The 27,647-nt window shown below is 27.3% G+C and overlaps 1 protein-coding gene across 2 annotated transcripts in view; it reads left to right on the top strand.

Moving 5' to 3' along the window:
• The window catches only part of LOC145265440 (centromere protein M-like), a 174,871-nt gene that overhangs the window by 115,527 nt on the left and 31,697 nt on the right, over window positions 1-27,647 (top strand). For both annotated transcript variants that reach the window (XM_080121286.1, XM_080121285.1), the window contains exons 4-5: window positions 123-205; window positions 13,628-13,719. In XM_080121286.1, coding sequence (XP_079977412.1) covers window positions 123-205; window positions 13,628-13,719 — 175 coding nt within the window. The remainder of the gene's footprint in view (window positions 1-122; window positions 206-13,627; window positions 13,720-27,647) is intronic.

Raw genomic sequence — 27,647 nt, 5'->3', positions numbered from 1 at the left:
AGTGTGTCTGCTGGTAAGAAACAAATGCTAAAAAACTTTTACTAATTTTGTTGCAATATTTTCTTTTCTAATTCAATGTTTTCTTTTCTAATTCAATGTTTTCTTCTGTTGTTAATTTTCAGTTTGAAAAGAGTTACTGATTCACTGAAATTTATTGACACAAAATATTTCCTTTGCAAAACATGTTTGATTGTTCATATACCAAGTAAGTTGTGTTGTTTCTTTTTAAATTTACTTTTTTAATCAAGTTTTCAGTTTTATCTGCAGAATGAGCACTTCTATTCCATATGAGCATAGAACTTCAAAAAGGTCATCATGACATCTTAATTCAACACAAATCACTTTAAAAGTGGAATCTTTAGAACACAAATTATAGCACAAATGCTTATTAATCTATACTAGTTTTAAAATGCAAAATGTTTCCTCTTCATTTCTTATTAGATTTACTTTAAATGGAAATTCAGATTATTAAAAGCTTTATAAATGGATGAAGCATGAAAAAAGAATTGTAGCTGACTTCACTATGAAGAAAGAAAGAAAAACAGATTTTGGTTGACACCAGTTTGACCTTCACCTTCAGATGTTCAAGTGGACTTTTGCAATTTAGAATGTGTTTTTTTTACATATTTACACAACTTTAATTAATCTTTGGATTGATATTTTTATTTAAAAAAATCATAATTATTTATTCACAACCAAGATTGATTTTTTTTTATGGAGAGTGCATTTGCATATTTACAAAATTTTATAATAAAACTGTTTAAACCAAAATTTGGATTGATAGTTTAATAAAAAATAAAACAGACAATAATAATTAGAACAAAGAAATTACTTACTTGTTACTCAAGCTCCTGAAAATGAGGCACTCTGGATTGGATTAATATTTTTATTAAAAAAAATAATTATAATAACTGACGTAAAAAAAATACACAATCTTAACCTTTGCATATGGCATCTCTGTAAACAAACAGATCAAATTCTTCTTTTTTTTTTTGCTGGCAAGATTTGTTTTTAATGTAGGGTGCATTTTTTCTTTTATACAAAACTTTTTAATAAAACTATTTAAACAAATGAGGGATAATTATTTTATATTTTAATAATATTATTTTTTGGTAGGCTCAATATTTTTTCCTGAAAATTTCTAAATATATACATAATCTGAAATAACGTTTTTCACTTAAAATTCAAACCAATAAAATTAAACTTTCTGTTTTTTTTGTTTACATTTTTTTCTTCACATTTTAATAAATCCTGATATCAACATTTCTCCCCTCCCAATAAATAAAAAATTCAGACCTTTTTTCCTCTCATCATAAAACTTTATTCACTAATCAACCCAAATTTATCAATTCTTCACTGTCCACTTCATCATCACTCAACTGTTGACTTTATATGAAGGATCACTAATTTCCAGTTAGGTACAATCTCCTTTCCATTGATAGACCGGAATTAAAAATTAACAATTTATTACAATATGAAATAAAACAAATATCAAAGATTTCTGAAGTCAGTTAAGTCTAAAATATTTCTAATACAGCAATGTGTAATTTAAATAACTAAAAAGAACTATTAAACAATTTGTACGGATAACCGTGTCATCAGATGTATGCTCATAAAGCAAAAAATACATTTAAATATCAACAAAACACACAAAACTCAAACTGATTCAGCAGCCACATAAAAGATGCAGAAAGTAAAACGTTTTATAAAAGTTAAAGCAAAGAACGCATTTAAAAAATCACTTTCTCTTTTTCTCTCACTCTCTTTTTTCTCTCTGTCCTCTCCTTTTCTTGTTTCTCTCTTACAGTCTCTTTTCTTTCTTGTTTCTTTGTCTTTTCTCTTATTTTCTATCGCTCTTTCTTTTTTCTCTCTCTTTATCTCTGCTTTTTTTCTCTCTATCTTATATTGAATAAAACTGAATGTGCATTTTTAGATATACAAGATCATAAAGGTCTCTTATAAACTTGTGAAAGTGATGCGTCACTAAATCACTTCATATAGCAATGCACATAAAAAAATTTAAATGGCTTGACATATTTCAATAATGGCATACATAGAAAGAGCTTAAATTTTTAAAATCCGATTAAAATTAAGGAAGTTATGACAATTTTTGTGCCTTGCACACTTGAATATTTTTCCCATTTTAAGACCATATGCCTTTTGTCACATTTTTTACACTACTTTTTCAGTAAAAATGCTATATCTTTGTTAAAACACAAGATTAAGCAATGAAATTTGCCATATAAGTGTATTTTTGTGCTAGGAATTAGAATATGCTACTGAAAATCTCCAGAAATAAATGGTTTCCGAATAATCTGCAGTAAATGCACATACTGCAATTCCTTAAAAATGCCATGTATCCATTAAAAGAAAGAAGTTAAAGAACTCAAAACTGAATTGTAACACATTTTATGCACAAAAAACTGAAACCTAAATCTAGGACTTTTTAAAAATGAATATATTGCAATATTTTTTTGGTATTGTAGATTAATACCTTCCGTTATCCCCCCCCCCCAATCTGACCACCTCTCCAAAATATGTGATTCCACCTTTGTAGACAATTATGTGTGAACACCTTGAAAAACTTTAATGAAAGATAAACAAGTATTATTTTAGAATTGAATGTAAAATAATTCCTCATTTTGAGCTATTCCAGCATTTTAGGCAGTTAACCCATTTATTTTTTCTATCGGAGATAAATCCTGGGTATTTTTAAAAAAAATTTTCTAAAAGGCAATTATGCGTGATTTTAAGAGGGTCTTTGTGCAATTATGAGAGAGTGAGGAGATTGCCACTCTGACTTTGGGTTAATGATAGGGCTAAGAGAAATTGTCCTGAAGACTTGATAGAAACTTGGGCTTAGCATTCTTGTTAGGGCTAAAGAAGGTTTTAAGAGAAGGTTTGCCACTCATACTTAGGGTTAGAGGTAGGATTAAGGGAGTTCTTTTTTGTTAAGAGGGTATCAGACACCCATTGTGAAACAAGAATTATAACAAACAGAAAAAATAAATGTTATTTAAAACAAGTGACATCACTCTAACAAAAAATGTGACATTTGGAAAAGTATGAAGATTTTTTGCCCACCTATTTAAATACAAAAAAAAAAATTTTTTTTTGCTAAAGCTCACAAATTTCTTGCAATTTTTGAATGAATTTGATTTTTTTTATAATTACATTTCATGTTTTTTCTACTGTTTTTATTTCTTAACTTCACTAGAAACTGAGCACCTCCTACAAATATTTAAATATCGATTTTGCATTATTTTTTATTTTTGATAATTGGGTAGATTAGTTTCCGTTCGATAGCAATCCATAAATATTTTTAAAAAATATAGAGGGGGTGTACCACTCATGCATGTGAACCAAAAAAAAAATATATTTCACATTTTTGAAAAACACAATATTTTCAAAATTTTAGCAAAACACAATATTTTTCAAATTTGACCAATGGTCAAATGCTAAAAAAATGTTAACAAAATAGCTCTAACTGAACATGTAAGAAAATTTTTTTTTTATAATCAGATTTTCAATTAAAAAAAATTCAATCTAGAATAAAAATCAACAAAAAACAAGTCTGTCGCTGCTGATGATGATGATTATACTGCTATAAGACAGTCTACATTCAAACTCAAAACAATTTTTTTCAGCATATCATGATTTTAAATTGCAAGCTACAAGAGAAAACAACATACAATTATACTTTTAATGGATAAAAAACAGTAAAAATAGCAATACCACACTATTTTTTTCTTTATATTGAATAAACTCAAGTCAAGCATTATTGAAAACAGCATAAAAAACAAAGAAATAATATCTGTAGTTTTTTAAAATCGACCCATTAGAATTGGAGTTATGACCATTCAAAGTATCAAAAAATGCGTGGTTCACTGGACATTTTGCCTGAAATCAGTCCTATTCAAATGGGTGTAAGTTTGTGACTGAAAATGGTAGGAAATTTGCACAATTTACAGACTAACCCATCTTTAAAAAACTGTATCTTCAGATCTTTTTAAGATATTATGATGAAATTTTGAACATACGAGGGGTGTGCAATAAGTAATGCCCCTGACTCACTTCCAGTTGTCTGATCTAGCTGAAATTTTGCATGTGCAATGATTTATATCTCTACGGGTTATGTGGCAAATTACAGCTCTGAACTAATTGTGGTTTCTCGTTTACAGGTGTTTGAACTGAGTCAGGTGTGAAATGAACCTTGTAAAATGCTGGCATCATGAATTCAAACATGGCCAGAAGTCTGTGGAAACAGCTCTCAGACCTGGTCGCCCCACTTCTGCCATTGATGAGGCATCTGTCCGTCAAGTTGAGGCTGCCATTTTGGAAGATCTGCGCATTACTATTCGTCAAATAGCCCAAGATGTCAAGATTAGTACAGGGTCTGGGGAAACTATCATTCATGACCATTTGCATATGCATAAGGTGTCTGCCAGATGGATTCCCAGGTTGCTCACACCATTCCAGAAGCGAGAACGCGTTTAGTGCTCGAGGACGAATTTGGAGATGTGCCAAGAAGATGAGTCAAAGTTTTTCAAAAGACTGATTACACAGGATGAAACCTGGGTCCATCACTATGATCCAGAGACCAAAGCCCAGTCAATGCAGTGGAAGCACTTGGACTCACCATCTCCAAAGAAGACAAGGGTGCAGCCCTCCGCTGGCAAGGTCATGCTCACAGTCTTCTGGGACCAGGACAGAATAGTCATGACAGATTTTCTGGCAAAGGGTATCACAATTACAGGAGCCTATTATGCTTCACTTTTGAGGAAATTAAGGGAAGCTATCAAAATCAAGAGGCGGGGCAAGATCAGCAAAGGTGCCCTTCTCCTGCAGGACAACGCTCCAGTCCACAACTCGCATGTCGCCAGATCAGAAGCACAGGCGTGTGGTTATGAAATCCTACCCCATCCTCCCTACTCTCCTGACCTTGCACCCTCTGACTTTCACCTCTTCCCAGCCATGAAGTTGTTTTTGAAAGGAATGTGTTTCCCAGATGATGCAGATGATTTCTGAAGTCACGTCGTGATTGGAGGACCAACCTGGGGTGTTCCACAAAAACGGTCTCCAGAGCTGCATCAAACGATGGAAAGACATGCATAACTCTGGATGGTTTCTATGTAGAGAAAGACTAATAACTGTGCCAAGTTTTGTTGTTCTACTACTATGGGAAGTGGGTCAGGGGTATTACTTATTGCACGCCCCTCGTATCATAATGCCAAGAAGGTTCAGTTGGAGTTCTTTACAACCATATAACTTGGTAACTTACGGACTAATTAGCATATTCCAGTTTCATTTTAACAATTTTAAGTAGAAACATCATAAAAACAGCTAAGAAAAATAAGTAAGGCTTTATCATCATAGGAAGTATTATTCTGATGGACATTATTATTTGCCATTATAACATTATGAAAAATCCAAGATGGCCGCCATGACATGATTCAAAGAAATTAACAAAATATGACTTGTAGCATATCAAATTAAAGACAATTTTGTACAGATCAAGATTGTTTTCAAGTACATAAACTAGTTAGCATAATATATATATATATATGGCTCATTCCATGTCAAATCGACAAATTTTGGGGGGGCAGAAACCATGTCCGACACGGATTTTTTTCAAATTTGCTACACTTACAGATCTCCATAATAGGAATTGAATGGCACCTGTTACACATCTCAAGGTCAAGGGATTTCTGAGATATGACCTTGACCTTTTTAAAAAATGTGAATTTTTATGGAAAAGTGACCAACTTTAAAAGACGATATCTCTGTTATTTATGGGCCTACAAAGTTCATTCATATATCATTCTAAAGTACTTGGATAAATCTACCATTTTATTTGCCAAGGTCAAATTTTTAAAAGTTGGCCTTGACCTTGACCTTTAACCTTAATTATCTCAAAAAACGTTATTTGAATTTTTTTCAAATTTTGACAAAAGATTTGTCTATCTTATGACAGTATATATTTCAAATTTCATGATGGGTTTTGAACTGGAACCATTCGTACAAGCGTTTTAAAGAAGTGGGCTAAATTCGAAATGGCGGAATGTAGTACCTGCTACTTCATATAAAAACATTTTGGTATTTCACAATATGGTCATGTTTGATATCTTTGTAAGGCTAATTTAATGCTGATTAATATGTACATAAAACCATGGTCACAAAATCCATATAAAAACATTTATGTTGATGAAACTGAATTTTCTTTATTTTTTTTTTATGCAACACATATTTTGTTATTGAAAAAAGTGATATAATCTGTGTTGGGACAGTTAATCGAAATCTCGAAAGAGGAACTTTTTGGGGTATCAGAATCAGAAAACTAATATGCCATTCCCCAAAAAATGTTACTCTGTTCTTTAGCTGATACTAAAAGATTAAATGAAGAATATTTATTTTTAAGCTAAGTAAAAGTAAAACATAATAACATAAACATGTGATGTGGATTTATTTTAGCTGTGTGAAAAAAACCATAAAACATGACCTTTCAGTTTGTCCAGTCCTTCAGCATTGACAAATCTGACAAGAAAGTGCTAAAAGCTATTAAATTTCAATAAGTTAGTGGACTGAGTGAAAGTTTTATCATCTCTATGCCAGACAAGCTTTGGTGACACCTTCCTTTGATTTTTGAAGTCTCTATCTGTTTACTGGGTGAGGCTGCTGCCTGCTTACTGGCTAGGGGGATGGGTAAAGATAAAAAGCAATAAAAGATTAGAAAAAAACAATATTATTGAAACCACTTTCCCAGTTGTCTTGTGTAGAATCAAGAATGCGCTTACCTCCCCTCTCCACCATTATGGACCAGCCTACAATTAGTCAGGCATGGTGGGTTATTCCATTTAGAGGCGCCTGATTGGCTAAACATGCCTCTCTACAATGCCAGCTGTTCTGGCATTCATGATTTTTGGTTCCAGACTTCTGCCAGAGAACTCCACTTCCCCATTGGATCAGCTAGTTCACCCTAGCAATATTCTACATCTTGGAACAGATAAGACGCATAAATTCAAGATTGAAATTTTGCTAGGCACCATATACATGTAAGTTATATTTTCATGTAAATATAGAATTAAAGTAGATGTTTTACTATATAAAACTACTACTACTAATTATTATTATTATTATTATTATTATTATTATTATTATTATTATTATTATCTTTTTTAAAATAAGTCTTCAGCAATATTCTCCTAAACAAAAGTGTTATTCTACATTTCTTTGGTACTCCTTGAGCATTGAGTTCAACGGCGACCCAACTTATTTGTTTATTTGTCACTCCTTTATAAAGGCTAAAGCATGCTCTGATAACATTCTTTCTATTTATTTACTTATATTGGCTTGACTTTTTGAATGAATATTAAAAAGAAAATTAACCATTTATTGATAATTTCATAATTTTACATACAAACAGAATTTGGCACTACAATGTACATGGCGAGACAAGCAAAAAAACTTGTGAATGAGGAAGGAATTTTAGCGTTGCCAAATACACGAAAAACTAGATTCCCACAAGAGATAAGTAATAAGGTAAAGCCGTTTTATAAAAGTGAAGAGGTCAGTAGAGTAATGCCTGGGAAAAATGATTACAAGACTGTTTTAAATGATGGGAAACGGGTTCAGGAACAAAAATATCTCGTTCTTTGTAATTTGAAAGAGGCATTTGAATTATTCAAATTAAAGAATCAAGAGAAAATAAGCTTCTCTAAATTCGCTGAGCTTAGACCGAAAGAATGTGTGCTTGCAGGTGGTGCTGGGACCCATACTGTCTGCATTTGCACAGTTCATCAGAATATGAAGTTGATGATTGCAGGATCTCATCTTGCTAAACTGACTGAAGGAGAAAGTTATCATTTGACAGATTACCACTAATGCATACTTGCTGTTACATGCAATGAAGCATCGACAAATTGTTACTTGGGTGACTGCTCAACTTGCAACAAACTGATGGATGATTTTGTTTTATATATTGAAATTTTTCACAAAAATTCAGTTGATGATTTTGTATATAAACAGTGGTTATCAACTGATAGAACCATTCTACAAACTCTATCACAATCCACAGACGAATTCATTGAAACTTTCCATGCGGGCCTTCAAACATTAAAGAAGCATAATTTCATTGCCAAAGCACAATCAAAATTTTTTTCTGATAGTAAAGGTTCTTTGAGGGTTGACGAAGTCTTAGCAATAGCAGATTTTTCAGAGAATTATTCATTTGTTTTGCAAGATGCGGCTTAAGGATTCCATTGGAATAATGATCAAGCTACATTGCATCCATTCATCTGCTACTATCGAAATGGAATTGATCTTGAGCATATTAATTTTGTAATATCTGATTGTCTCAAGCATGATACAGTAGCTGTCCATTTGTTTCAAAGAAAGTGTATAGAACAATTAAAAGAAATTCTTGATTTTGATCTCCAAAAAATGATATATTTCTCTGATGGGGCTGTTACACACTACAAAAATTTTAAAAACTTTATAAATCTGTGTCATCATAAATCTGATTTTGGTATTGATGCAGAGTGGCACTTTTTTGCTACTTCTCATGGGAAAGGACCATGTGATGGGTTAGGTGGCACTGTTAAAAGGTTAGCAGCAAAAGCTAGCCTGCAGCGAACCTATAAAGAACAAATAATGATGCCAAGACAACTGTATTTTTATGCAAGAAAAAATATATCTGGAATACATTTCTTATATTCCTCAACTGCAGAATGGAGAGAGGAAGCAAACATCTTAGAAGATAGATTTAACAATTCCTCTTCGATTATAGGAACACGAAAATTACATACTTTCATTCCTGTCTCTCAAAGAGGAGTGGAAGTAAAAACAGTTTCAAGTTTACAAAATAAAGGAAGAATAGTTTGAATCACAAAAAGAAACAATATGGAGTCCGAAGACATTAACAGATTTGTGACAGCACTTCATGGGAGGAATTGGTGGTTAGGATGTGTACTTGAAAAATATCCAGATAATGGAACGGTGAAATTAACATTTTTACAACCAAATGGACCCTCTCCATCTTTCTATTATCCATCACATCCAAATATATCAATTTTGAAATATTCTGATATTCTTAGCTCAGTTGATCCAATAACTGAAACAGGGATATCTTATAAACTTTCAAAAAATGAAATGAAAAAGGCATCAAATATTTTAGAAAGAAGGATTTTGAAAGAAAAATCTAAATAAATACTTTAACGTTCATTATTATAAAAAATGTTTCAGTAAAACAGATTTTTCATTCTGTAATATATTGCAATGTACACAGATTGATTTCTTGTGGATGTCAAATGTCAAATAAACTGTTTACCATCGACATCAAATGTTGCTTATGCTATAAACAAATTAGATCTCAACACACTTTTTAGAATTCTCTATAACATCATTTTCTGTATCAAAATCCGTTTTGTACAAGAAAAGTATGAAAATCATTATAAAACAGTTGTACTTGACAACCAGAATTTGCATAAAATTTAACATGTTAAGAATTTTTTTAGAACATTCATTTTTAAAGTTTTTCATTGAAAAGTACCCATAAATAACATACATTGCCTTTTTGTGGATTTAGAATATAAATCATCGAAAAAAAAATGGTTCACCATTGAGATCATATATGTTTTATGTTATAATTTAATAAATCCTTAACGCCTTTCAAAATTATTTTTTATTATATGATTTTTTCCATAAAAATCTGTGTTGCTTAAAAATAAATTGAAGAAAATTCAGTTTCATCAACATAAATGTTTTTATATGGATTTTGTGACCATGGTTTTATGTACATATTAATCAGCATTAAATTAGCTTTACAAAGATATCAAACATGACCATATTGTGAAATACCAAAATGTTTTTATATGAAGTAGCAGGTACTACATTCTGCCATTTCGAATTTAGCCCACTTCTTTAAAACGCTTGTAGGAAATTTGAAATATATACTGTCATAAGATAGACAAATCTTTTGTCAAAATTTGAAAAAAATTCAAATAACGTTTTTTGAAATAATTAAGGTTAAATGTCAGGGTCAAGGCCAACTTTTAAAAATTTGACCTTGAAAAAAATATCCGCAAATAAAATGGTAGATCTATCCAATTACTTTAGAATGATATATGAATGAACTTTGTAGGCCCATAAATAACAGATATCGTCTTTTAAAGTTGGTCACTTTTCCATAAAAATTCACATTTTTTAAAAAGGTCAAGGTCATATCTCAGAAATCCCTTGACCTTGAGATGTGTAACAGGTGCCATTCAATTCCTATTATGGAGATCTGTAAGTGTAGCAAATTTGAAAAAAATCTGTGTCGGATATGGTTTTACCCTTATCGATTTGACATGGAATGAGCCATATGTATATATATATATGCTAATTAGTATGTTTAATTTTGATGGCTGTAAGTAGAAGCATCATAAAACAGTTAAAAAAAAAGTGGGAGGTAAGGCTTTATCATCATGCAAAATATTATTATGATAGGCATTATCATTTGTCATCATTATACCGTGAAACATCCAAGATGGCAACCAGGAAATCCAAAATGGCCGCCACAACACGATTCAATGAAATTATTAACAAAATATGGCTTGTAGCATATCAAATTAAAGGAAATATTACAATCATGTTTTCAAGTACATTAAACTAATTAGGATAGTTAAATTTCATTTTAACAGCTTCAAGTTACCGTGACAATTATTGGGTGAGTTTCTACTACTATTTTGTGTAAGTTTTTATTTTTAAGTCATTGTGACATCATTGGGACATCACGGCCATTTTTTCTTGTTCTTATGTAACGCTCAACACTACTTATTTTTTGAACAGAATAAACATTTACAACACCAAAAATTTACAGAGATAGGTAGAAGAGTAACTTGCCTTTAGTAACATTTATTTGTTATATATTTGTTTTTGACCACTTTTTCATACCTCTGTGGATTGTAAAACAAACCCAATAAAAGTTATTCTTAACTGGATAAGTGGTTTTGTGTGTTTGAACTCATTTAAAAGCGTGGTCATTGTCAGTTATTCTTTTTCAAAGAATTTTTTTTTTTAAATATTCTTTTCCTTTCTATAATTAAAACTTATGTTTTCTAAATAATGTCAAAAATAAAATATTTTATGCTCATAAGTTGATGTTTTGTTTCCATATTTTTTGTGTGCATCTTGGCAAAAAATATGTTTATACACGGTTGTCACTACTTTTATCAATTCGTGCGTAATAAGTTTTTATCCAATTCTTTTCAAATTTAAGGACAAAAGAAATGAGTATATTCGCTATTAAATAACGTTTGAACACAGTTTGTATCTTTACGTATATTTGTACTACAAAGCCTCAGCTTTGAGATGTTCTATCGCGACTCGAAAATCAAGAGCAACAACAAAAAAAAAAAAATGATGCTCATTTCCAAAGAATTAATTCTTTAAAACATATTCTTTTCCTTTCCATAATTAAAAATTTGTTTTCTAAATAATAACAAAAAAAAAAAAGATCAATACTTTATGTTCTTAAGTCAGTTGATGAACGTTTTGTTTATGAGATTTTTTCTGCGGGTGCCATTGCACACAAAAATTCTCATATGACATGCGTTTGTCACCATTTTTATTGACACGTGCATAAAACCATTTATCCAATTCTTTTCAAATTTTATGACAAAAGAAATGAATATGTTCTCTATTAAATAGCATTTGAACAGTTTCTATCTTCAATTACCTTTATACTAGAAAGTGTCAACTTTGAGATATTCTAACTTTTGACTCGAAAGATGTACACGTCATGTTCAAAATCTGTAGCAAAGACAATTCTTTTCCCTGATTAGCTAAAACAACAAGAAATGTTGTCGATGGATATAACTTCCACTACGAGTATTTATGTGAACACACCCTGACCGCTTATTTGCAAAAAGTCATCTACTGCCAGCAGACATGCTCTGCTGGCATGTTTTGTCGTTAATAGTCGGATTTAAATAGCGATTTCTTTGAATAGACAAATCACAACGAAAATATTAAAATACCATTTTAAAGTAAATTTTATTTTGAATCCAGTTATATAAGTTTTGTTTTGATGGACTATGGAAAAATGTGCTTATTACTGATTTAAAAACTATGAGTGTTAAATTAAGTAGCAGTGTGTACCTTGTTCAGTGCTGAATACTACTAGCAATACTAGACACCATAAATGGTGTCTAGTATTGCTAGTAAAAAGATTGTTTATTTAATAGTGGGTGATCGAAGAAAATTTTGTTCAAAATTTTCAGTACTCGTCATGTTGAATTCTTTTTTTAACACATAAAAAAAAATGAGTGGTCAAAAATATTTCAGAAACCCTAAACTATTAAAAGTGACATCTCTTCTGGTTAGTTTCCAAATTTCATGACAAAATTCTTAATACAAAATCGCTATGAGCATTTACAAATGGGGAGGGGTGGGTCTTTATAAAACTTTACCAAAAACGCCATTTAGGTTTTTATCATTTTATTTGCTTAAAACTCTAAAAATATATGCTGTATATTATTATTTATTAATTCATTTGAAAGTATATTCATTTCTGAACAAAAGGGTGATATTTTGAGGACTTGAAATGCTTTGGTTTTTAAAATATGACTATTTTAGCAGAAGCCCCTTGAAATCTGTGATTATCCAAAGCGTTTTATTGTATTGCTACTTTATAACATTAAAGTTAAAAAATTGATGCATTGATCTTTGCATATAAGCATTATGAGACGCATTATTTACTAAAACTATATTTAGCAATACATTATCAAAACATTCTAGACCCACTGATAACTTTAGGACAACTGAATTCAACAAGTACAGCACACTATTGATGGTAATCCTTAAAGACACACAAAATAACATTGTATGTCAGAAGAACAATTTGAAATGTTGTCTCGTGAACAACAGATACAAATCTTGTGAGAGTAAAGGTCATTTTATGCCAGAAAGGTTTATGAAAAATTTTTTTTTTTTTTTTTTTTTTTTTTTTTTTTTGAATTTTCACCCCAAACAAGGCACAGTGTCACTTCTATCAAGGAGATAGGTTGCAGGGATACTATGTAGGGAGTTGAGCAGCAAGATATCTGTTCACATTACACTTGAACTTCTGCATGTCAGTACAGTTGGGGAAGTAGGAACCTGGAAGGGAATTCCAAAGTCTGGCAGTTTTAGGGAAGAAACTATTAGAGTAGAAGACTTTCTAGGTTTTTTATGATAATATGTACTTGGGAAGGAATGATTTTCAAATCATTTAATATGGTTTCTGTCCGCAAAAGAAAATCAGGGAGGGAGTCTTTGCTGGGTCCAAAGTAGAGTTTGAGGCAAACTGACAAGCAAGCATGTTAGCTTTCTCATGATTGTTGGATAGTGGGGAAATTGTTGATTACCCATTATTTACTAAACTGTTGTAGATTTTACAGAAATCACAAGTTCCTATTTTCTGCACTTCAATTAATCAGAAATAATAGGTTCACAAGATGTAGAAATGTATGGTGGAAAATTTTCATGATCACATGACGATTAATATTTGAGCTAGCTTTACTTCATTAGAAAAAAATGTAATTGAAAATTTCATTTATGAAATCTTTTTTACTATCAATAAAATATTGAATGCTTTTTTTTTTAACAGATGGAAGTCGGGAGAATTTTTCGATCGAACTTGAATCGATTAATCATTTGGCAAAAAATTATAATTTGATGATAATTTATGGCAATTTGGAGGTAAGCATTAGCATGGTTCCTATTTTTATACTCAACATTTTTCCAATTGAAATAGATGAATTACCAGCACTAATAATCCGTGATGAATTATAATTTTTGTGGGACATCCTTTACAGACTTTGTGTATTTTTACACATTGTATTTTGATAGATTCGTAAATACAAAACAAAAGCAATAATGATAAAATACCAGGTGCAAAGTTAAATATCATTATCACCACCACCACCACCATCATCATCATCATCCATTTAATGTCCATTTTAAATGCTGGCATGCTCAACAGCTTTTAGAAATTGACTACCAAACTAATCTATCTCTGGAAGGTTTTTATGTATTCCCTCTTTCTCTCAAGTTTATTCTTACAACTTCTTTCCATGTTTTTTTTTTTTTTTTTTGGCCTTCTCTTGGAAACTAACTCTGCTACCTCAACTGTTCTACATCTACAAACTCATTCTTCCAACGTGACCAAACCAATAAAATCTGGCATATATCTGTCCAGATCTAATCTTTCTCTGAAATCCTCAGATCTCAGCCTATCTCACATTCCACATCCATCGTATCATTTTCATATTATTTCTCTCTATGCAACACACATCCTCAACTCATACTGGTCAGGTTTCAACTTCCATGCATATTTCATCACGTAGTGTAGACATGCCTGATAGACTTTTCCTTTGATCAACACAACTTTTTTATTTGCATCAAAGTTAGAATCATTGATATGAACAACATTATACATCGGTTAAGAGATTCAACAATGCAAACAAAATGCAATAATGAACTTGAAACTCCTGTTTTGCTCACTTCCATCAAACTTTGTTTTATTCAAAATGCTGTAGCTTTAAAAAAAACTTTGAACTAGAGTTGCATGACAATAAGATATAAAATTATTTCTGAACAATTAGTCACAACAATCGACTCAGTTTCAACTTAAATTATATGAATCTTGTGTTTTCTTAATGTTTTTATTTTATTTGCATTCTATTGAATGACAGCGATGTTTGCATGTTGGTTATACATATGTGAATGCACTGAAATATTTACAAGAAAAATATCTCAAAATTAGTAAAATTAATTTCTTGAACAGAACAGTTTGCACCACTTTTATGTTCTTTTACAAAGATTAAAATCAAGATATAATTCTGTAAAACCTTATTTCTAAAATCTTTATTCCAATTTTGATAAAAATCCATTACATGATTTAGATCCCAGAAAATATTTAAAAATTAAAATTTAAGCTTAAGAAATCTTAAAAAGAAATTGAAATTCATGATATCTTACTTATCTAAATATTTTAATGAGAGCTGGTGTCTATTATGACCCTAAAAACACTATAAAAAAACTCAATATGAACTGAAATTTAGGGAATATTTCTTGATGCCTAATATGTATGGTTAAAATTTCATAAAAATTGAATATCTTTGAATTTTCATAAAAGATTTTCACCGGATTTTTATCTCCTTTGCATTTCACTAAATTTAACAAAGTATAACTTGAACTCAGTATAACTCCCATTACAATCTCTTATGTGTGCTTCAAAATTGCTAATCATCAATTAAATATTTTTTTAGGATCATTCTTTTTTCATGGATTGTGATTACATGTTTATATCCTCAACTTTTGCTGAAGTTGATCACATTGGGTATATTTTGAGGGTATCTTGGTCTTTCTTTCCCTAGGATGAAGTCATTTATTTCTTCACCAGCTGACCATGCACGGTTCCATTGAAACCTAGAATGGTCATGCTTTTGATCTGATTTTTATAAAAATGTATTGACAAAACTTTTTATTCACTAAAGTCACCCTATGCGACGAAGGCCATCAACTCCCCATATTTCCTCCTATAACACAAAACAAGCTAGGTAACATACAAATATCCGTGCATGAGGTCGCCAAGCTAATCAAGAACCTAGATTCCAGTAAAGCAACTGGCCCTGATGGCATCCCAATTATAGTGTTAAAAAAGCTTCAACCAGAACTTGCTCCCATACTTGCGAAACTATTTAAGCGCTGCCTTAAGGAGAAGTGCTTTCCGACTCCCTGGAAGACCTCATCAGTTTGCCCTGTATTTAAGAATTCAGGTGATAAGTCATCTCTCTCTCAGTACAGACCAATAAGTCTCCTGTGTGTTATGAGTAAGTTGCTGGAATCCATATTAAATAGAGAAATAGTCAACCACCTCAGCAGGAACAACCTTCTTAGTGACACACAATATGGTTTCCGCTCTGCAAGATCTACCGCAGATGTGCTGACGGTTATATCCCACAGGATTAGTGAATCTCTTGACAAAGGCTTCCTTTCTAGGGCAATTGCTCTTGACATATCAAAGGCCTTCGACAAGGTATGGCATAAGGGTCTACTTCACAAGATTTCCAGCTACGGTATAACTGGAAATGTTTTATCAATCATTAAATCATTTCTCTCCAATAGGCTCATAAGAGTAGTGGTAGATGGACAAAAATCGGAGGCCTGCAATATAAATGCTGGAGTCCCTCAGGGGTCAATCCTGGGCCCAACTCTCTTCCTGATCTACATCAATGACCTCCCTAAACACATACTTAAATCATTCGTTGACATCTATGCTGATGACACGACCATCTACAGCAACACATCAAAGGCTGTAAATGACAAAGTTCTCTGATTCTCTCTCCTCTGATCTCGAGCGCATGGTTCAGTGGGGGAAGATGTGGCTGGTTACCTTTAATGCATCCAAAACCAAACTCCTATCCTTACATCATCAACGCTCTGATCCCCATCTGGCATCAATTGTGATGGATGGCTCTCGTCTGGGTAAGGCCTCGTGTTTTGACAAGCTTCTGAGTTTGACCTTTACTCCTGATCTGAAATGGAACACGTACATCAAGTCTGTTGCCAAGGTCGCTGGAAAGATGGTGGGATCCTTCTACCGCTCCAGAAGATATCTCACTACTGATGCAATTCTCTATCTATATAAAAGCCAAGTATGTCCAAGGATGGAATACTGTTGCCATATCTGGGCAGCAGCTGCTAAAAACAGCCTATCCTGCCTTGACAGAGTACAAAATAGACTTCGTGGCTTAGTGGGGGATGCCCTTTTCTCTACCCTGCAACCTCTCTCCCACAGCAGAGACGTTGTGAGCCTATCCTTGTTTTATCGTTATTTCCATGGCAGGTGCTCGTCTGAACTCCAATCTCTGGTCCTCCCTCGCCAATCTTTCACGAAAAACACCCGTCTAGCTGAATCCACTGTGAAAAATTTCCCCCACTATATCTGTGCCTAAATCAAAACGTGGATTCCATGAACAAAGCCTCTTTCTTAGAACTGCACGCCTGTGGAACTCTGTTCCGTCTGCCTGCTTCCCACCAGACTACAACTTGGATGTCTTCAAGTCCAATGTTAACAAATTCCTAATGAACCGCCCCCTTAAGATAAAATCTCCACACTAATGTAATGTACTTGCAATAACCCTTATCCCTGAGTGGCTTCCGGGCCTTGATAAGTGGTGATCACTGTGTAAAAAAAAAAAAAAAAGAAAAGTTTTTTGGTTTTTTAAAAAAAAAAAAGAAGAAAAACACTTCTTGGACTTTTCTTACTATAAGATTCAGTTTTGCATAACCGTGATATAGTGCCTTTACTCTTGCTGCCAATTTACGTGGTTTGACAAGCTATTATTTAAGATAGCTTGTTCTTTTACTTCAGAACCGCACAAAGTTTCCCTTGATGACAACAAAATCATTGATAAAGTTATTAAATTTCATCTGGCTACATCTTCATTTATGAAGGGGTTAATCAGGACATCTAATGCAAAATTTAGCTAATTGCACTTTCACTACTCAACCTTCTCAATTCGAAAAATGCTAATGTTGTTAATGAACGTATGATGACAAGATAGAAATAAACATGGGATGAACTTGAAATTAATTTAAAGCTTTAATCATTAATTTTTAAATAAAGTTGGATAAAAATATCGCCTGTTTAATAAGAGATTTTGTTAAAAGAAAGTTTTTTGATTTGTATCTTTGATGAAGTAGTTGTTTGATGATCCTTCTGTTTTTTGATTCTAAATTGGAAAGAAAAATTATCATCTGCAGAATTTGTGACTAAAATTCATTTTGTCAAGTTTCTCAAGAGTTTGCTTCCTGGGTGAGAAGGATCCTCACCTGTATTGATACCCGGTTCTCAGAATGACTGTTTCTGATTGGTTGAAGTCAGACCACAATAATCAATCAAAATTTTTTGATATCTTTAGTTTGTTTGTTTTTTGTGGTACTCACTGTTGGTTTTGTTGCTTTTTTTCAGATGTTATTATTTTTATCAATGCTTTCAGAATTTTTATTATTATTTTTATCAATGCTTTCAGATTTATTATTATTATTTTTATCAATGCTTTCAGATTTTTATTATTTTTATCAATGCTTTCAGATTTTTATTATTATTTTATCAATGCTTTCAGATTTTTATTATTTTTATCAATGCTTTCAGATTTTTATTATTTTTATCAATGCTTTCAGATTTTTATTATTTTTATTATCAATGCTTTCAGATTTTTATTATTATTTTATCAATGCTTTCAGATTTTTATTATTTTTATCAGTGCTTTCAGATTTTTATTATTTTTATCAATGCTTTTAGATTTTTATTATTTTTATAAATGCTTTCAGATTTTTATTATTTTTATCAATGCTTTCAGATTTTTATTATTTTTATTATCAATGCTTTCAGATTTTTATTATTTTTTTATCAATGCTTTCAGATTTTTATTTTTATCAATGCTTTCAGATTTTTATTATTTTATCAATGCTTTCAGATTTTTATTATTTTATCAATGCTTTCAGATTTTTATTATTTTTTTATCAATGCTTTCAGATTTTTATTATTATTTTATCAATGCTTTCAGATTTTTATTATTATTTTATCAATGCTTTCAGATTTTTATTATTTTTATCAATGCTTTCAGATTTTTATTATTTTTATCAATGCTTTCAGATTTTTATCATTTTTTTATTAAAGCTTTCAGATTTTTATTATTTTTATATCAATGCTTTCAGATTTTTATTTTTTTTTTTATTAATTCTTCAAGATTTTTATTTTTTATGAATGCTTTCAGATTTTTATTATTTTTATATCAATGCTTTGAGATTTTTATTATTATTTTTCTCAATGTTGTCAGATTTTTATTATTTTTTTATCAATGCTTTCAGATTTTTATTATTTTTTTATCAATGCTTTAAGATTTATCATTTTTTTATCAATGCTTTCAGATTTTTATGATTTTTTTATGATGCTTTCAGATTTTTATTATTTTTATATCAACGCTTTCAGATTTTTATTATTTTTTTTATCAATTTTTATTATTTTTTTATTAACGTTTTCAGATTTTTATTATTTTTTTATTAACGTTTTCAGATTTTTATTATATTTTAATTAACGTTTTCAGATCTTTATTATTTTTATCAATTCTTTCAGATCTTTATTATTTTTATCAATTCTTTCAGATCTTTATTATTATTTTATCAATTCTTTCAGATTTTTATTATTTTTATCAATGCTTTCAGATTTTTATTATTTTTTATTAATGCTTTCAGATTTTTATTATTTTTTTATTAATGCTTTCAGATTTTTATTATTTTTTTATTAATGCTTTCAGATTTTTATTATTTTTTTATTAATGCTTTCAGATTTTTATTATTTTTTTATTAATGCTTTCAGATTTTTATTATTTTTTTATTAATGCTTTCAGATTTTTATTATTTTTTTATTAATGCTTTCAGATTTTTATTATTTTTTTATTAATGCTTTCAGATTTTTATTATTTTTATCAATGCTTTCAATTTTTTATTATTTTTATCAATTCTTTCAGATTTTTATTATTTTTTTATTAATGCTTTCAGATTTTTATTATTTTTTTATTAATGCTTTCAGATTTTTATTATTTTTATCAATGCTTTCAATTTTTTATTATTTTTATCAATGCTTTCAGATTTTTATTATTTTTTTATTAATGCTTTCAGATTTTTATTATTTTTTTATTAATGCTTTCAGATTTTTATTATTTTTTTATTAATGCTTTCAGATTTTTATTATTTTTTTATTAATGCTTTCAGATTTTTATTATTTTTTTATTAATGCTTTCAGATTTTTATTATTTTTTTATTAATGCTTTCAGATTTTTATTATTTTTATCAATGCTTACAGATTTTTATTATTTTTTTATCAATGCTTTCAGATTTTTATTATTTTTTTATTAATGCTTTCAGATTTTTATTATTTTTTTATTAATGCTTTCAGATTTTTATTATTTTTTTATTAATGCTTTCAGATTTTTATTATTTTTTTATTAATGCTTTCAGATTTTTATTATTTTTATCAATGCTTTCAATTTTTTATTATTTTTATCAATGCTTTCAGATTTTTATTATTTTTTTATCAATGCTTTCAGATTTTTATTATTTTTTTTATTAATGCTTTCAGATTTTTATTATTTTTTTATCAATGCTTTCAGATTTTTATTATTCTTTTTATTAATGCTTTCAGATTTTTATTATTCTTTTTATTAATGCTTTCAGATTTTTATTATTCTTTTTATTAATGCTTTCAGATTTTTATAATTTGTTTTATTAATGCTTTCAGATTTTTATTATTCTTTTTATTAATGCTTTCAGATTTTTATTATTTTTTTATCAATGCTTTCAGATTTTTATTATTCTTTTTATTAATGCTTTCAGATTTTTATTATTCTTTTTATTAATGCTTTCAGATTTTTATTATTCTTTTTATTAATGCTTTCAGATTTTTATTATTCTTTTTATTAATGCTTTCAGATTTTTATAATTTGTTTTATTAATGCTTTCAGATTTTTATTATTTTTTTTATTAATGCTTTCAGATTTTTATTATTTTTTTATCAATGCTTTCAGATTTTTATTATTCTTTTTATTAATGCTTTCAGATTTTTATTATTCTTTTTATTAATGCTTTCAGATTTTTATTATTCTTTTTATTAATGCTTTCAGATTTTTATTATTCTTTTTATTAATGCTTTCAGATTTTTATAATTTGTTTTATTAATGCTTTCAGATTTTTATTATTCTTTTTATTAATGCTTTCAGATTTTTATTATTCTTTTTATTAATGCTTTCAGATTTTTATTATTCTTTTTATTAATGCTTTCAGATTTTTATTATTTTTTTTATTAATGCTTTCAGATTTTTATTATTTTTTTATTAATGCTTTCAGATTTTTATTATTTTTTTTATTAATGCTTTCAGATTTTTATTATTTTTTTTATTAATGCTTTCAGATGTTTATTATTTTTTTTATTAATGCTTTCAGATTTTTATTATTATTTTTATCAATGCTTTCAGATTTTTATTATTTTTATCAATGCTTTCAGATTTTTATTATTTTTATCAATGCTTTCAGATTTTTATTATTTTTATCAATGCTTTCAGATTTTTATTATTTTTATCAATGCTTTCAGATTTTTATTATTTTTATCAATGCTTTCAGATTTTTATTATTTTTATCAATGCTTTCAGATTTTTATTATTTTTATCAATGCTTTCAGATTTTTATTATTTTTATCAATGCTTTCAGATTTTTATTATTTTTATCAATGCTTTCAGATTTTTATTATTTTTTTATCAATGCTTTCAGATTTTTATTATTTTTATCAATGCTTTCAGATTTTTATTATTTTTATCAATGCTTTCAGATTTTTATTATTTTTTTATCAATGCTTTCAGATTTTTATCATTTTTTTATTAATGCTTTCAGATTTTTATCATTTTTTTTTATTAATGCTTTCAGATTTTTATCATATTTTTTTATTAATGCTTTCAGATTTTTATTATTATTTTTCTCAATGCTTTAAGATTTTTATTATTTTTATCAATGCTTTAAGATTTTTATAATTTTTATGAATGCTTTAAGATTTTTATAATTTTTATCAATGCTTTAAGATTTTTATTATTATTTTTCTCAATGCTTTCAGATTTTTATTATTTTTATCAATCTTTCAGATTTTTATCATTTTTTTATTAATGCTTTCAGATTTTTATTATTTTTATATCAACGCTTTCAGATTTTTATTATTTTTATATCAACGCTTTCAGATTTTTATTATTTTTATATCAACGCTTTCAGATTTTTATTATTTTTATATCAACGCTTTCAGATTTTTATTATTTTTATATCAACGCTTTCAGATTTTTATTATTTTTATATCAACGCTTTCAGATTTTTATTATTTTTATATCAACGCTTTCAGATTTTTATTATTTTTATATCAACGCTTTCAGATTTTTATTATTTTTATATCAACGCTTTCAGATTTTTATTATTTATTTTTATCAATGCTTTCAGATTTTTATTATTTTTTTATTAATGCTTTCAGATTTTTATTATTTTTATCATTTTTATCAATGCTTTCAGATTTATATTATTTTTATATCAATGCTTTAAGATTTTTATTATTTTTATATCAATGCTTTCAGATTTTTATTATTTTTATATCAATGCTTTCAGATTTTTATTATTTTTATATCAATGCTTTCAGATTTTTATTATTTTTTTATTAATTCTTCCAGATTTTTATAATTTTTTTATTAATGCTTTCAGATTTTTATAATTTTTTTATTAATGCTTTCAGATTTTTATTATTTTTTTATCAATGCTTTCAGATTTTTATTATTTTTATATCAATGCTTTCAGATTTTTATTATTTTTATATCAATGCTTTCAGATTTTTATTATTTTTATATCAACGCTTTCAGATTTTTATTTTTTTTTTATTAATTCTTCCAGATTTTTATCTTTTAATGAATGCTTTCAGATTTTTATTTTTGTTGATCCATGCTTTCAGATTTTTGTTATTTTTATCAATGCTTTCAGATTTTTATTTTTTTATCAATCTTTCAGATTTTTATCATTTTTTTATTAACGCTTTCAGATTTTTATTATTTTTACATCAATGCTTTCAGATTTGTATTTTTTTTTTATTAATTCTTCCAGATTTTTATCTTTTAATGAATGCTTTCAGATTTTTATTTTTGTTGATCCATGCTTTCAGATTTTTGTTATTTTTATCAATGCTTTCAGATTTTTATTTTTTTATCAATCTTTCAGATTTTTATCATTTTTTTATTAACGTTTTCAGATTTTTATTATTATTTTATCAATGCTTTCAGATTTTTATTTTTTTTATCAATGCTTTCAGATTTTTATTATTTTTTTATTAACGTTTTCAGATTTTTATTATTTTTTTATTAACGTTTTCAGATTTTTATTATTTTTTTATTAACGTTTTCAGATTTTTATTATTTTTTTATTAACGTTTTCAGATTTTTATTATTTTTTTATTAACGTTTTCAGATTTTTATTATTTGTTTATTAACGTTTTCAGATTTTTATTATTTGTTTATTAACGTTTTCAGATTTTTATTATATTTTAATTAACGTTTTCAGATCTTTATTATTTTTATCAATTTTTTCAGATTTTTATTATTTTTATCAATGCTTTCAGATTTTTATTATTTTTATCAATGCTTTCAGATTTTTATTATTTTTATCAATGCTTTCAGATTTTTATTATTTTTATCAATGCTTTCAGATTTTTATTATTTTTATCAATGCTTTCAGATTTTTATTATTTTTATCGATGGTTTCAGATTTTTATTATTTTATCAATGCTTCCAGATTTTTATTATTTTTATCAATGCTTTCAGATTTTTATTATTTTTTTATCAATGCTTTCAGATTTTTATTATTTTTTTATCAATGCTTTCAGATTTTTATTATTTTTTTATCAATGCTTTCAGATTTTTATTATTTTTTTATCAATGCTTTCAGATTTTTATAATTATTTTTCTCAATGCTTTCAGATTTTTATAATTATTTTTCTCAATGCTTTCAGATTTTTATAATTATTTTTCTCAATGCTTTCAGATTTTTATAATTATTTTTATCAATGCTTTCAGATTTTTATTATTATTTCTCCATGCTTTCAGATTTTTATTATTTTTATGAATGCTTTCAGATTTTTATTATTTTTTTATTAATGCTTTCAGATTTTTATTATTTTTATATCAACGCTTTCAGATTTTTATTATTTTTATATCAACGCTTTCAGATTTTTATTATTTTTATATCAACGCTTTCAGATTTTTATGATTTTTTTATCAATGCTTTCAGATTTTTATTTTTTTATTAATGCTTTCGGATTTTTATTTTTTTATTAATGCTTTCAGATTTTTATCATTTTTTTATTAAGGCTTTCAGATTTTTATTATTTTTATATCAATGCCTTCAGATTTTTATTTTTTTTTATTAATTCTTCCAGATTTTTATCTTTTAATGAATGCTTTCAGATTTTTATTATTTTTATCAATGCTTTCAGATTTTTTTTTTTTTTATCAATGCTTTCAGATTTTTATTTTTTTATCAATCTTTCAGATTTTTATCAATCTTTCAGATTTTTATCATTTTTTTATTAATGCTTTCAGATTTTTATTATTTTTATATCAACGCTTTCAGATTTTTATTATTTTTATATCAACGCTTTCAGATTTTTATTATTTTTATATCAACGCTTTCAGATTTTTATTATTTATTTTTATCAACGCTTTCAGATTTTTATTATTTTTTTATTAATGCTTTCAGATTTTTATTATTTTTATCATTTTTATCAATGCTTTCAGATTTTTATTATTTTTATCATTTTTATCAATGCTTTCAGATTTTTATTATTTTTATATCAATGCTTTCAGATTTTTATAATTTTTTTATTAATGCTTTAAGATTTTTATTATTTTTATATCAATGCTTTAAGATTTTTATTATTTTTATATCAATGCTTTAAGATTTTTATTATTTTTATATCAATGTTTTCAGATGTTTATTATGTTTCTCAATGCTTTCAGATGTTTATTATTTTTCTCAATGCTTTCAGATGTTTATTATTTTTCTCAATGCTTTCAGATGTTTATTATGTTTCTCAATGCTTTCAGATTTTTATTATGTTTCTCAATGCTTTCAGATTTTTCTCAATGCTTTCAGATGTTTATTATGTTTCTCAATGCTTTCAGATGTTTATTATTTTTCTCAATGCTTTCAGATGTTTATTATTTTTCTCAATGCTTTCAGATGTTTATTATTTTTCTCAATGCTTTCAGATGTTTATTATTTTTCTCAATGCTTTCAGATGTTTATTATGTTTCTCAATGCTTTCAGATGTTTATTATTTTTCTCAATGCTTTCAGATGTTTATTATGTTTCTCAATGCTTTCAGATTTTTATTATTTTTCTCAATGCTTTCAGATTTTTGTTATTTTTCTCAATGCTTTCAGATTTTTGTTATTTTTCTCAATGCTTTCAGATGTTTATTATTTTTCTCAATGCTTTCAGATGTTTATTATTTTTCTCAATGCTTTCAGATGTTTATTATTTTTCTCAATGCTTTCAGATGTTTATTATTTTTCTCAATGCTTTCAGATGTTTATTATGTTTCTCAATGCTTTCAGATGTTTATTATTTTTCTCAATGCTTTCAGATGTTTATTATGTTTCTCAATGCTTTCAGATGTTTATTATTTTTCTCAATGCTTTCAGATTTTTATTATTTTTCTCAATGCTTTCAGATGTTTATTATGTTTCTCAATGCTTTCAGATTTTTGTTATTTTTCTCAATGCTTTCAGATTTTTATTATTTTTCTCAATGCTTTCAGATTTTTATTATTTTTCTCAATGCTTTCAGATTTTTGTTATTTTTCTCAATGCTTTCAGATTTTTATTATTTTTCTCAATGCTTTCAGATTTTTATTATTTTTCTCAATGCTTTCAGATTTTTGTTATTTTTCTCAATGCTTTCAGATTTTTATTATTTTTCTCAATGCTTTCAGATTTTTGTTATTTTTCTCAATGCTTTCAGATGTTTATTATTTTTCTCAATGCTTTCAGATTTTTATTATGTTTCTCAATGCTTTCAGATGTTTATTATTTTTATCAATGCTTTCAGATGTTTATTATTTTTCTCAATGCTTTCAGATGTTTATTATTTTTCTCAATGCTTTCAGATTTTTATTATTTTTATCAATGCTTTCAGATTTTTATTATTTTTATCAATGCTTTCAGATGTTTATTATGTTTCTCAATGCTTTCAGATGTTTATTATTTTTCTCAATGCTTTCAGATTTTTATTATTTTTCTCAATGCTTTCAGATTTTTGTTATTTTTCTCAATGCTTTCAGATTTTTAAAATTTTTTCAATGCTTTCAGATTTTTATTATTTTTCTCAATGCTTTCAGATGTTTATTATTTTTCTCAATGCTTTCAGATGTTTATTATTTTTCTCAATGCTTTCAGATGTTTATTATTTTTCTCAATGCTTTCAGATTTTTATTATTTTTCTCAATGCTTTCAGATTTTTGTTATTTTTCTCAATGCTTTCAGATTTTTATTATTTTTCTCAATGCTTTCAGATTTTTATTATTTTTCTCAATGCTTTCAGATTTTTGTTATTTTTCTCAATGCTTTCAGATTTTTGTTATTTTTCTCAATGCTTTCAGATTTTTGTTATTTTTCTCAATGCTTTCAGATGTTTATTATGTTTCTCAATGCTTTCAGATGTTTATTATTTTTCTCAATGCTTTCAGATGTTTATTATTTTTCTCAATGCTTTCAGATGTTTATTATTTTTCTCAATGCTTTCAGATTTTTATTATTTTTCTCAATGCTTTCAGATTTTTGTTATTTTTCTCAATGCTTTCAGATTTTTATTATTTTTCTCAATGCTTTCAGATTTTTATTATTTTTCTCAATGCTTTCAGATTTTTGTTATTTTTCTCAATGCTTTCAGATTTTTATTATTTTTCTCAATGCTTTCAGATTTTTGTTATTTTTCTCAATGCTTTCAGATGTTTATTATGTTTCTCAATGCTTTCAGATTTTTGTTATTTTTCTCAATGCTTTCAGATTTTTATTATTTTTCTCAATGCTTTCAGATGTTTATTATTTTTCTCAATGCTTTCAGATTTTTGTTATTTTTCTCAATGCTTTCAGATGTTTATTATGTTTCTCAATGCTTTCAGATGTTTATTATGTTTCTCAATGCTTTCAGATGTTTATTATTTTTTCTCAATGCTTTCAGAGTTTTATTATTTTTTCTCAATGCTTTCAGAGTTTTATTATTTTTTCTCAATGCTTTCAGATGTTTATTATTTTTTCTCAATGCTTTCAGAGTTTTATTATTTTTTCTCAATGCTTTCAGAGTTTTATTATTTTTTCTCAATGCTTTCAGAGTTTTATTATTTTTTCTCAATGCTTTCAGAGTTTTATTATTTTTTCTCAATGCTTTCAGAGTTTTATTATTTTTTCTCAATGCTTTCAGATTTTTGTTATTTTTCTCAATGCTTTCAGATTTTTATTATTTTTATCAATGCTTTCAGATTTTTATTATTTTTATCAATGCTTTCAGATTTTTGTTATGTTTCTCAATGCTTTCAGATGTTTATTATTTTTTCTCAATGCTTTCAGAGTTTTATTATTTTTTCTCAATGCTTTCAGAGTTTTATTATTTTTTCTCAATGCTTTCAGAGTTTTATTATTTTTTCTCAATGCTTTCAGAGTTTTATTATTTTTTCTCAATGCTTTCAGAGTTTTATTATTTTTTCTCAATGCTTTCAGAGTTTTATGATTTTTTCTCAATGCTTTCAGATTTTTATCATGTTTTTCTCAATACTTTCAGATTTTTATCATTTTTTTCTCAATACTTTCAGATTTTTATCATTTTTTTCTCAATACTTTCAGATTTTTATCATTTTTTTCTCAATACTTTCAGATTTTTATCATTTTTTTCTCAATACTTTCAGATTTTTATCATTTTTTTCTCAATACTTTCAGATTTTTATCATTTTTTTCTCAATACTTTCAGATTTTTATCATTGTTTTTGATCA

This window comes from Euprymna scolopes, chromosome 40, assembly GCF_053919585.1.
Source record: "Euprymna scolopes isolate OS-2025 chromosome 40, ASM5391958v1, whole genome shotgun sequence".
Classification (NCBI taxonomy): Eukaryota; Metazoa; Mollusca; class Cephalopoda; order Sepiida; family Sepiolidae; genus Euprymna; species Euprymna scolopes.
The sequence above is the reverse complement of the archived record's forward strand: the minus strand, read 5'-3'. Positions and strand labels throughout refer to the sequence as shown.